Genomic DNA, 12,497 nt, shown 5'->3' on the forward strand with positions numbered 1-12,497 from the left:
CAGTTTGCGTTTTTTCGTCTAAACTAGTTCTCTTCCAAATTTTATTTATTAAAATATATTATACCTCAGATTTAGTATTAAAAGAGATTTATTATTCTATAACGCTAATAAATTCAATATTTCATATACGTGAAATACACGTACCGAGAAAAATTGACCGCTTTCCAATATCAAGTTTGGAGTGCTATTCATTTTGGTCGACGCCTCCTGTTCAAATCCTACTGGATACGTCCACAAGCCTTTGACGAGTTGCTTCCTTCATTAATCTCGTCGTTAATGACGACGAGCATTTTCTTGTCACAAATTAGTTTAATTAATTGTCTACAAAAAATAAAACCATTTAAAATTCTACTGTTACAAGTACCTATAACGTACCCCATCAATTTGTACTTTACGTTCCAATCTTACTTTATTCTCCATAGTTCGTATTCCGAACTATCACGGCGCTGTGCATAATAAATTGGGGATAGTCGAATAGTGCCCAATAGGGATTAACTAGAGTTGGATAACCTCGATAAATCTTGGAATAATTATTCTTGCTCTATCTTAAGCAGATGAATAGTTATCCACTAATAATACTTAAATAATACTCCATGGTAATATTTGGGGTACCCAGAGTACGAAGTATGCAGCTCGATCTTTCACCCTTTCCTCCCGTTCCCATCGAAAGCTCCCCTTCTCCTTCCAAGCCCCTATAATCTCTTCAAAATCCTTCGCAACTCTTCTCTCTTCTCTCTCTTCTCTCCCTATAACCCTTTGAATTGGCCTGCGATGCACAGATCGGGGGCAGTGATGGCGTGGAACGTGTTCAAGTTCTGCACGGCTCTCCGTGGTCTGGGATCCGTCATGATCCTCCTTGTCCTCGGCGTCGTGGGGGTGACCTACTACGCCGTCGTCGTCTCCAACTACGGTCCCGCCCTCTTCGGCGCCGCCGGAGGCCTGGATTCCCTAGCCGCCTTCGCCGTCTTGCTCCTCTTCCATCTCCTGGTACGTTGGCACCCGTTTCTTGTTTTGAGTATTTCGACTTGGAAGCTGGGTAGATCCCGAGTTCCTGATCTCTGATATTCTTTCTCTTGGATCGACCCATGTGGAAATATTTAATCTTTAGCTGGTTGGCGATGCTAATATTCGATCTTGGGTTTGTTGTTTACTTGTGTCGTTGGTAACTTTTGATATTACCTTCTTCTTGATCGGTAAAATTTGGTAACAGTTTGCAACTCCATGCTTAATTGATGAGGAGGAAAACGTTTTGACTCTATGTTGTTGCATAACTTGCATTGAGTAATGTTGATAGTAATTTTTGGCACTGCAGTTGGTAATGCTTCTATGGAGCTACTTCTCTGTGGTATTGACAGACCCAGGTAGTGTTTCCCCAAATTGGAAGCCTGCAGTTGATGAAGAGAGGGGAGAAAATTCCCCATTGACTGGCTCGGAATTTGACAGCCTGACACAGCAATCTGGAGCTATCAATGACACAGGGAGTCCGAGGATAAGATATTGCCGAAAGTGCAACCAGTTGAAGCCACCTCGCTGCCATCACTGTTCTGTTTGTGAGCTCTCATCATTGACCTCTATCAATATTATGTACTTACATTTAATGAGAGTGGTCTCTTTGACCAATTTCTGGTTTCTTTTGTATGCCCCTTGTTCTTACCGTTACACATAATTTCAGGTGGGAGATGTGTGTTGAAAATGGATCATCATTGTGTATGGGTTGTAAATTGTGTTGGGGCTTCGAATTATAAGTTCTTTCTTCTCTTCCTGGTATGGTCCTCCAATCATTTGTTGTCTTCTTAAATAAAATGTCTTCACCTTCTTTCCATTCTTCACAATATGCTGCAATTTTTAGATAATGGATCAAATCGCAATAGTTGTTGATAGGATAGCAAATGTACATTCTTATTTCAAAGTATAGTCTTGTAATATTGAGTTTAGTGCTCCATCATTGATCTAAATGTTAAAAACTTTAGTGGACATCTGCTGTCTGTCTTCATTTACCCATTACGTGCCCTGAGAATTTATTAAGTTAAAAATATTTCATTAGTTGATATATAATACATGGGATAAATTCCCCAACATTGTCAAGTTAGTGGAGCTTTCTTGAGGTCAAACTTTGGGTTGGTTATGCATCATGCACATTAGTTTGATGGCTTCTTATCATAAAGAAAAGAATTATTTATATCTGTAGTGTTTTCCATTGCTATGTAAAATTGTTCAAGCTTGGTGATATTTGAATGTCCTTGTAAGGGAGAACATGGAAAATGTATAGTAAGTTGGTTGCAAGATATCTCTATGATTGATGGCTTATGGTTGGTGAAATGCGTACTCTCTAATGACTGAAATTGGTTAAGATTCTGCAGTTTCAGTTAGTCTTGGAGAGCTTCAGCCATGCCCTGTGAAAGTTCACTGATTCAATGTTGATTAGCTTCTTCCAGTTTTGAATATGTTGAGCTAGCTTTATGTCAAAGTTTATGTCAACAATGAATATTTGGACGTTGGAATGGCGAAATTCCATTTTGGACTTGCATATCTAGTTATCAAATATCAACATTTTGAGAATTTGAAGTCTCTACAAGTTTAAGGGGTAAATCATCGTTTAAAGAGGGAAGAAATTCAAAAAAGGAGGTGCTTTTTAACTTCCCAACTTGTCAAACCTTGGAATTCTTGGGTTTAGAGGTTAACTTGCTTTAATGTGTTTGTCATTTCTTACCATACCAAAGAACCTGTGAATATGTTTTGATTCATGAAGTTGTTTCTCAGTAGTCCGTATGTTAACTATTGATTATGTATTAGCATGATCCTACTCATATTGAATATTTTAAGTAAAGTTGAAAGGACTGGACTTGCATGGCGATGGTGTCATGTGACTCTTGACAAGTCTTAGTATGTTGTGAAGCACATCTGTTTATGCCTTAACATGTCATAGAAATGCAAAAGTGTAAGGTCATGGGTCATTGAAGAAATTGAAGGAGGTCTTGCAACTGGTATAAGGGCCCCTTCCATGGCGACACCAACACTATTTTCTATGTTATTAGGAAAAGAACCTATTTATAGTAGTGGAAGGCCAGCAATATGAGGATCTTGAGTTGGATGAGTGGTGTCACTAATTACCAAACAAGACATAACAAGAAATTTAATGTTAGTGAGAGGCTATGGGTAGCAACCATAGGGGATTAATTACATGAGAATAGATTAAGATGGTTTGAATTTGTCCTATGGACACCAGATAATGCACAAATATGAAAGAATTACTTTAGTCATTTAGAGGGTTTCTTAAGAGGGAGGGAAATCCCAAAATTTATGTTGAAGTAATTTGTTAAGAAACACATGATAGTGCTTGCTTGGTGCAAAGCCTTGTCTGGTTGATTTTATTCTTCAGCATTTCTGATTTAACAAATACATTGCGAATTGGAGTTGTGGGGGCTTCTGAGTAGATATTGATCTTTTTCTCAGGAACCAAATGGAAATATCTAAGCTGATTTCTGGTAACATAGGTGGTGGTTTATAGTACTTCATCACTTTTTATATATCACTATCTGAGAAGAGCAATAAGTGCTTTCTCCAAAGCATTGGCTGCTGTGAAATAACTTGTAGGACATTGTGAGATACCATTGATAATGATGGTGATAACTTTTGTGCTTGTCCCAAATGACCTTTTAGGTCTAATACATTGTTAATTGGATAGGAGTAAGTGAGAATGGTAGGATGAGGAGATGAGGAGAGATGGAGAGTAGATATAGCTTACTATAAACTAATTATCTTGATTGTTTTTGGTTAGCTTTTCGGTCATGCTCATTACTATTCTGATTGTCGACACGTACATAACATTACTCATACAATAGTGCTAAGGCAGGAATATTACTTCTAAGAAAGCTAGTAGATAGGACCTAAGTGGTGAAAATGTTTCTTCAACATATTGTACCCACTGACAGCGAAGTCATTGATAATCTACTTCAACATATTGTACCCACTGACAGCGAAGTCATTGATAATCTAACCAGACTACTTTAAAGGTACAAATACTATTGAAGCAAGTGTTTAGGCCCTACCATTTTTTGGAGTTGGAGAATATGGAAGTAATATTTATTTCATAGAACTTTCACATATATATCTAGGGTTGACAATTGGTCCGGGTTATCCAAGTTCGAGTCGAGTCATGATAATGCAAACATGAACACCATATTTATTAAATGGTCAAAAATTTTAAACACGAACATGACCTGGTTTATTAAACGGATTACAAGATCATAAACGGGTTATTGGGTGGCACAATTTATCCAAACTTTTATAAGTTATTCGGGTTATAAATGAGTTTGTTAATGTTGTAAACAAGTTTGTTCGGGTCATAAACAGATTTTTTTGTGTCATAAACGAGTTAATTAGGTCATAAACAAGTTAGTCAGGTCATAAGTAGGTTATCGTGTCATAAACGAGTTGTCGAGTCAGATCATAAACAAGTTAATCGGTTTGAGGTAATAAATATTAATACGACTAATCGGATTAGACGGGTTGACCCATTTATGACCCGAACTCGATTAGACTAAACCTGAATCAGTTTAAAAGCAAGGTTACCTTGTCGAGATAGTGGGTTCCGGGTCAACTTTTGTCACCCTTACACATACCAACTTTACTAGTTTTCAAAATTGCTGACCTATTTGAGTACCATAGAGATCCACCGCCGCCACCACCACCGCCGTCGCCGCCGCCTGTTCTGGTGCACATTATTTTGAGAAAAAACAAATACTTGTGATAAGCTAAAAGACATTCTTGACGTACGAGAAATTGGAACACATCGAGGCCACACACAATTTTTGATTAAATGACAAGGGCAACTTGTATTTGATGTTAGTTGGGTGGACGAAGCTGAAATAAAGAAGGTAATTGAAGTTGGAATGAAGATTTGCATCATTAATACACTAAAGCCATCTTGTCAAATTCGAGATTTTCTTCACCCTAGGGTGTTGATGTGACATCAATTTCCAATTAAATTATTTATTTGCTTTATTTGAACAATTATAATATTAGCTTATTCTACAAGGGATGTCCACACCATTTTTCTTGGCCATTGGATTGGTTATTAGATTAGGTAGTTAATTCGGGATATATTATGTTAGGTTAGTTGGCTTTCTCAACCTTTTGAGAATCCTCATATAAACTCTTAGATTTCTTCTTAACCTTTGGACCAAATATAACTCATTAACTTCTCAACTTTTGGACCAAGCATAACTCTTTAATTTCTCGATCTTTGGACCTCTGACAAATTTGGTCTTCTCCTCCTCTTTATAATCCTTATGCAGCCCCTGGAGGGGGATCATCTTTGGAAGGTTATCAAACACTTTTCTTCTCCACATAAATCTCTTACTACTTTCTCACAGTCTTCCATATTACCATGCTTTATATCCTCTCTACAGACTTCACATAATCCTTGTGGGTTTTTTGTCAATCTACTTTATCACTCTGTTCCATATCTGTCTTTCTTGGTATCTTGAGGAGTTTCTTATAATAGAATGAGAACTGTTGGTGCCTGTAGTTGAAGACAAAGACTTATAGCTAAACAAAACCTTCATACTGGGTGAGATCCCATAATGTTTTGCTATTGTTTATACCTTATTTTGATCCTAAATTCTGATAATCTGTGTTAATCAAATATGGTAAACAATTTTACTATCCGTCACAAGCCATATCCATATTTGTATCTGAAATTAAAAAAATGGATATATATGGTTTTGACACTATCCAATCCATATCCAATCAGTTTTCTCCCCTAGGTAAGATAAAGGAACACATACCTATGGATTCAGAAGGTTGAAAATCTTTGGAGGTTATCAAACACTTTCTGTCTCCACATAAATCTCTTATTACTCTCTCACAGTCCTGGTGTGTTTCTATGCTTTATCTCCTCTCTACAGATTTTCCATAATTCTTGTAAGCTTGGAGGTGAAGAAGGCTTAGGGCTAAACCCTACCTTCGTACCTGGTGAGATCCAACAAAATTTTGCTACTGTTTATACCTTTTTTTGATCCTAAATTCTGCAGCCATCTGTGTTAATCAAGTATGATAACCAATTTTATTATCTGTTACAAGCCGTATCCATATTCGTATCTGAAATTGAAAGATGGATAGATATGGTTTTGCCACTATCCAATCCATATCCAATTGGTTTTCTCCCCTAGGTAAGATAAAGTAACACATACCTATGGATTTAGAAGGTTGAAGAATCATCTTTGGAGGTTATTAAACACTTTTCTTCTCCACATAAATCTCTTAGTGCTCTCTCACAGTCCTTGTGTATTTCTACACTTTATCTCCTCTACAGATTTCCCATAATCCTTTTGTAGGTTTTGTCAACCTACCTTATCACCCTATTCCATTTCCATGTCATCTTGTTGTCTTGAGGAATTTCCTGTAATATGAGGATTATTAGTGCTCGGAGGTGAAGACAAAGCCTTAAGGCTAAATACTACCCTCATATTGGGTGAGGTCCAATAATATTTTGCTATTGTTTATACCTTATTTTAATATCCTAAATTCTGCAACCATCTTTATGTTAATCAAATATGGTAACCAATTTTACTATCCATTACAAGCCGTATCCATATTCATATCTGAAATTAAAAAATGGATGGATATGGTTTTGCCACTATCCTATCCATATCCAATCAGTTTTCTCCCCTAGGGTAAGATAAAGGAACACTTTTTTTTTAGAGGTTGAAGAAAGACAAGCTATAAGTGAAAAATGGATGAATATGGTTTTTCCACCATCCTATCAATATCCAGTCAGTTTCCACTTTCCAGGATAAGGTAATGACAAATACATATGGATTTAGAAAGTTGAAGAAAGACAGGAATAGGTGTATTTGAGTAAAATAAAACATTTATGCATTTGCATTCTTTATTCATTTAACTTTGTATTGAATTGTGGTGATCTATTCAAGTTTAAAATGTGTCGGCCCTATATTTATTTATACAATAAAAAGGGATCCTAATGAAAAACCTTGAAACTAGGCATAAAACAAATTTAAAATTCTCCACGTATTTAATTGTGTTTTGGAAGTGTCTGTATCAACATCAAATTTTGTTCACCATGAAGGATTGTACATTAGCTCTTTACAGGAAACTATTGGACAAATATTGTAGCCTTATAAATCTGAAAATTAAACTCAACTCATGCACGTATGCCTAGTCAAAACATTTATAAAATGTCTACTCTAGCACTTGAAATACTGTATAGAACTTTTTTCCTGCTACTCACTTCCTTTTCAGTGAAATATCCTGTAAAATAATTTTTGGTTCTTGCGAATGCAGTTCTACACATTTCTTGAGACTACTCTTGTTACAGTGTCACTCTTGCCCCATTTTATTGCCTTCTTTAGTGATTTGGAGATCCCAGGAACTCCTGGAACACTGGCGACCACTTTTCTAACATTTGGTTAGTATGTTCCTCCTACTCCTGCTTGCAAAATCCCTTCTGATAAGATCCCAATGAAATCTTGTGGTTTTTTTGTCCTAGTGTTGAACCTGGCTTTTTCTTTAAGCGTTCTGGGATTTCTGATCATGCACATTTCCTTGGTTTCTGGTAATACGACAACAATTGAGGCAAGTATTTGTCAACATGCTTTTGATGTTTTGTTAATATATATATATAGAATGCTAATTTATTTACTGTTGTTTATAGGCATATGAGAAGAAAACCACTCCAAAATGGAAGTATGACCTCGGTCGGAAGAAAAATTTTGCACAGGTTAGGCTTTCTCCTACTTCCTATATTTTGATAGCTTTCCAGACAAATAATCAATAGTTCATTGGAAATGACATCCTCAGTCAGCTGTAGTTCATGTATCCTGGGTCTTAGAGAGGCTACCTATTGGTATTAGGAGAGGTTTAAATTAGGGTTCTTGGGGGAAATCTCACATAATTGTAGCTTTCGGTGTTTATTACTAGCATAGTTCAAAGTTTCGATTTGGGTGTAGTGCTTCTAAAGGTTGAGATATTTAGGTTCAGTGGCCTTGAACAGTGAGTATTCATGTACACATCGCATGCACAAATCTGAGTATTCATGTACACAGATGTACACAGTCACATCCATAATGCTAGTTTCAGACTTAAACAATATGACCTATAAAAGTAAGATCCAAAGTGTTGAACTGGATCACAACATTTTACAACATATCTCACAGATTTCCATGAAGTTGGATGCCTCAATGGAATCATGTAAAAACATTTAATCGTACTTCTGAAACATTTGTGTTTTTAGTATCATGCACAAATAGACCTCTAGAAAATATGAATAATTAAATACAATCTATTGATTGTCTGTACATTTTAAAATGTCTCTCTTCCAATGGATTGAAATCCAATCGTTGGTAGGATTGACCCGCCAAGCAAATCAGTAGGATTCTTTATAATAGGTTTTAGTGACTAATAATACCCCACCCAATTGAAGACCAAATGGCTTTCATGCGTGGCTGATGGTTTGGTCCAAATCTGTGTTGTCTGCAACTCTGCGACAACATTGTCGAGTTACTCATTTCTGCAACCATTAATACTTGTCTGTTTACTCTTGTGTCAATATGACATTATCCTTGGTGCTTATTTCAATTGCTTATATTGTTTTGCAATCAGGTTTTTGGAACCGATAAAAGGTACTGGTTTATTCCTATGTACTCTGAGGAAGATTTAAGAAGAATGCCTGCTCTGCAGGGCCTTGACTATCCAATTAGGCCCGATTTGAGCGTGCAGGAGTTATAGCAGAAACAATCAGGTCAATTTTCTTCTTCGAGGCACAAAATGTCCTATGACTCTTTTGTGACAAGTATCCTTTATATTTGATCAATGAAAGCTTGACGGCTGTCTGAAAGCAATATACACGCAATCGACACATCACAGTTCTTTGATAAATGGCACTATTTATGCATGGAATTGCGCAGGATAACTTGAGGAGATTCATCCATTACTTTATATCATCGATGTCTGGTTGCTGATATGGGAATTACGGAAGAATAGTTCTAATGTTATGTAAGAAAGTGTGAGTTGTATAAATCAGTCATGCATTTCTTTCATGTAGACTGAATAGGTCTTTTGACATTTTCATCTACTGTATTTTAGCAATACTGCGTGGTAAATTCAGATTCATGCCTATTTCTGTTGGATAAGAAAAAAACAAAAAAAACAAAAAAAATAGGCTTGAGAAAAATGCAACTGTTAGAGATTTATTACTGATAAAGATTCGTGTATTGCAATACCTAATAAAATATCTTGGTCTTGGGATCTCTTGGCCTAATCAATTGATTTCTTCCTGACCTATGAAGGCAATGTTGAAGGATGGTTGAATGCCAAAGCCCTGACTATTGCGTAGCGTTTCTAAGGTCCTCCTATTTCCTAGTCATAGCGGGGGATAAGGCCTCAATTTTCGAGGCTCGGGGGCCCTTTTTCTATCTCTGATGTCCCTGTGGTGGAGGCCAAGTGCTGAGCAGCGGATACGCGAAGGTCTTAGGACTCGGTTGCCAAGACTAAGCTTACTCCTTCCCCAAGGGTTGGTATTCTCCCAATGGTTCAACTAGCTTAAGAAACTAACTACTACTGATTACTTGGAGATTGATTCGGAGTTGCTAGAGGAAAGCATAGCGGAATAAAAGAATGCTCTTAGTTAAAACTGGGCTGATGGTCCCTCCCTGGGTCTCTGGTCATTGTGGACAATCTGAGGGTTTTTCTTCCTCTTTCGCTTCGACTGAGGTAAGATATGGTGGATGCCTAATTTCTTGGCGAGAGAGGAAACGATAATGATAGCTCTTGTCCAGGTTAGATTTATTGACCTCCTGAGAAATATTGGAGACCTAACATTTTAGTATAGGTTATGCCTTGGTGTGTGTTAAGATATTTCCCAACCCATCAAGCAAGGATTCCACCCAGCCATATATCTTCAACTATCCTAACTCATAAACCTTGGATGAATGTCGATGAGGCAAAGGTGGATGGCTCAGTGCCTGCAATAGCTCGGTTGTGATTGCCGAGGCTAACCATTTTGTATAGCTGAATAGGGTGAAAGTAGGGAGGTAGCAATGGGGGAGGCTTAAGGTGGAGCCCTGGAGTATGAGACCTATATCCTTGTTAGTTGGTAGTCGAGCTGATTTGGATGTGCTGGACGTGTGGAGGTTTCATTGGCCCTGATGTTGATAGGAAAGTGCGCGTGGTTCAGCCCACTACACCCAATCACCTTGGCTGTGCGGGTGTAACATCCAAAAGAAAAAAAAAAACTGAGCTCATGAGCTAGGCACGTGCACAACCTGATCTCTTTCCCTTTTTCCATTTAGTGTTCCAATGTCGATGGTACCTTCCACTTGTAATCTTATTACTTGGGTGATACTACACTAGGTAGCCTGTAATTGTAGGTCTTCGGACTTGTTTCCAACCGTTGTTGTTGATGTCCTATCCCTTTTCTCAATCAGACATATTCCCCTCTTATAGAAGGTGTAGCCATTGTCGATAAGAGTTATCATGACACTATGATAGCGAGGTGAGCGATCTCTATGACCACCATGCATGGAGTCAGTGGCACCCCCACCAGTGACCCAGCAGATGAACCCGATGCCAATTAGGTTCTTCTCAACCACCTCTCTTTTTGGTTACTCCCTTGGCCGGTTGGTACATTCTCGACCACAATGTGGGTGGTTGTTGACAGTGACCCACCTGTCACATCCTCTTTCTTCCCTCCCTTAGCTATGAGGAGACGAAGGAGTAGGATGGATTTGGTCCAACTTATGTTGTGGTTGCGGATGGATTGCGTAGGTTGTAGAGAAATCTCGACATGGACTTCCTTACTATCCTCCAAGGGCTCCTGAACAACAAACTCTTCATCTACTCCATCCTCCACTAATCCATCATGTTCATCTTACTTTGTTTCTCCCAATAGCACCAGCGAGGTCGTCGATCGAGCACATTTGTGCCCCGACATGTATTGTTAATCACGATAGAAACACAACCCCTTAGCTTTACACTTCTTCACATGTGTTATATGATGCATAGGGTCCCTCGGAGAGTCCCTTAATCTCTAGAATAGGCCTCCATACAAATGAGCCCTACTGTCGATGGTAATCCAACTGCAATGATTGAGGCTATGGGTGGCCAAAATGGGTACCCTTTGCAGCAGTCTAGCCATCTCACAAGGTGATCCACAGTTTAGTTGTCTTCTCTTCCATCATTTGGGCTATAGTGAAAGCCTTCAACAAAGTTTGAGGTTGGGTGGCTTTCACCTCAACTTATGTATCCTGATAGAGGCCGCTAATGAAGATACTCCTCGATGTTGAGCCCCCAAACAGTGGACCCAATTGCTCATCATTCGAACTCCCCTTGATTAGCTCAAACTATTGTTTCTGGACCAGCTTGGTGAGCATGTCTTAGAAATATTTATTTTCAGTTGGTTTGAACCACATACAAAGGGCATTGGCAAACTCATTCCACAAGTTGAACAACCTAGCTCTTTGGGTGGTTTGATACCACTATATTTTATCTTCTTTAAGATGGAATGACGCTAAACCGTTTGGCTCTCCATTGTCCCTTGGTATGAGAAAAAATTGTTCGACCCAATAGATCTAGTCGAGGGGACCACCGCTGCCTAACTTGGGAAACTCAAGCTACATCATTCAGTCTTAAATCCTCGTCTCTCGATGATCTTCTCACCTTTGATCTACTCGAGCATAGTGAAGAATAGCCATGGCCATAGGATTAGGCTGTCAAGGCATCATATCCTAAACACTTTCCAATAGTCTATGTCCTCTATCGGTGGCTCGGGCGATCGTTGGTGGTTATCCACGACCACTTTAAGATGCCTAACTATTCATGTGGCCAGTAAGGGTTCCCTTAGTGGTGGTGTACATTGTAGGTAGGAGTGAAAATGAGTTGGATTAACAAATACAAGTAAAAACTAAGATACAAATATTTATACGGGCCAGATATAATTTTTTGAATACGGATATGAAATATCAAATATCCGTTTATCCGCATATTTTTAAATGATCTACAATTTTGAGTTTATTTATTAAATAATGAATATTAATATTATTACTAATGATTCATTCTCTATTGTTTGTAGAGATTAATTTTGCTAAATTTATATGTATTTGAAATGCAAATTTTTTTTTTGAAACAACTCAATATTTTGTGTTAGTTGTCTCCAAAAGGAAGGTCTAATTTGTTTAAAATTTGATCCGCGTCTATTTAGGATCCAATCCCTTATTTGAAAATTATTCGATCCGTATCAAAAAATTATTCATATCTATTTAGTTAAGATATAGTTTTAAATTTTGCTATTCGTCTAATATCTATATCCGGATCCATAACGGGCCAAAAATATAGATCCAATGTGGGTTGAGCACTATTAGATCTGTTTTCACCCTAATTGTAGATGTCCTACATCATGTGTCAAAGGAGATGAAAGGGTTCTCCTTCACTACTATGGTGTGGTGTCGCGAGCCAATAACAACATGAGTTAGTGCCTCAAC

The 12,497-nt window shown here is 37.9% G+C and overlaps 1 protein-coding gene across 2 annotated transcripts; it reads left to right on the forward strand.

The window, feature by feature from the left end:
• Window positions 1–608: 608 nt before the first annotated feature.
• On the forward strand, window positions 609–9,138 carry LOC140785028 (probable protein S-acyltransferase 14). Of its 2 annotated transcripts, XM_073132718.1 has the most exons (8): window positions 610–987; window positions 1,313–1,550; window positions 1,673–1,764; window positions 7,306–7,429; window positions 7,511–7,596; window positions 7,676–7,741; window positions 8,623–8,761; window positions 8,928–9,138. In XM_073132718.1, exons 1-7 carry the CDS (start codon window positions 772–774, stop codon window positions 8,746–8,748), a joined length of 948 nt encoding a protein of 315 aa, XP_072988819.1. In that variant the 5' UTR covers window positions 610–771; the 3' UTR covers window positions 8,749–8,761; window positions 8,928–9,138. The 2 variants fall into 2 exon arrangements, with proteins under 2 accessions (XP_072988820.1, XP_072988819.1); XM_073132719.1 differs by having other exon boundaries at window positions 609–987; window positions 8,623–9,138.
• The last annotated feature ends 3,359 nt before the right edge of the window (window positions 9,139–12,497 follow it).

Source organism: Typha latifolia, chromosome 3 (assembly GCF_019914945.1).
Source record: "Typha latifolia isolate L0001 chromosome 3, TyphaL0001v2, whole genome shotgun sequence".
In the NCBI taxonomy this organism is placed as follows: Eukaryota; Viridiplantae; Streptophyta; class Magnoliopsida; order Poales; family Typhaceae; genus Typha; species Typha latifolia.

Bases quoted from the DNA above. Each gene is read 5' to 3' on its own strand.
- LOC140785028 (XM_073132719.1), top strand. From the start codon at position 772: ATGCACAGATCGGGGGCAGTGATGGCGTGGAACGTGTTCAAGTTCTGC. The intron at 1,551-1,672 runs GTGAGCTCTCAT...ACATAATTTCAG, and splicing joins CTGCCATCACTGTTCTGTTT to GTGGGAGATGTGTGTTGAAA. The intron at 1,765-7,305 runs GTATGGTCCTCC...TTGCGAATGCAG, and splicing joins AGTTCTTTCTTCTCTTCCTG to TTCTACACATTTCTTGAGAC.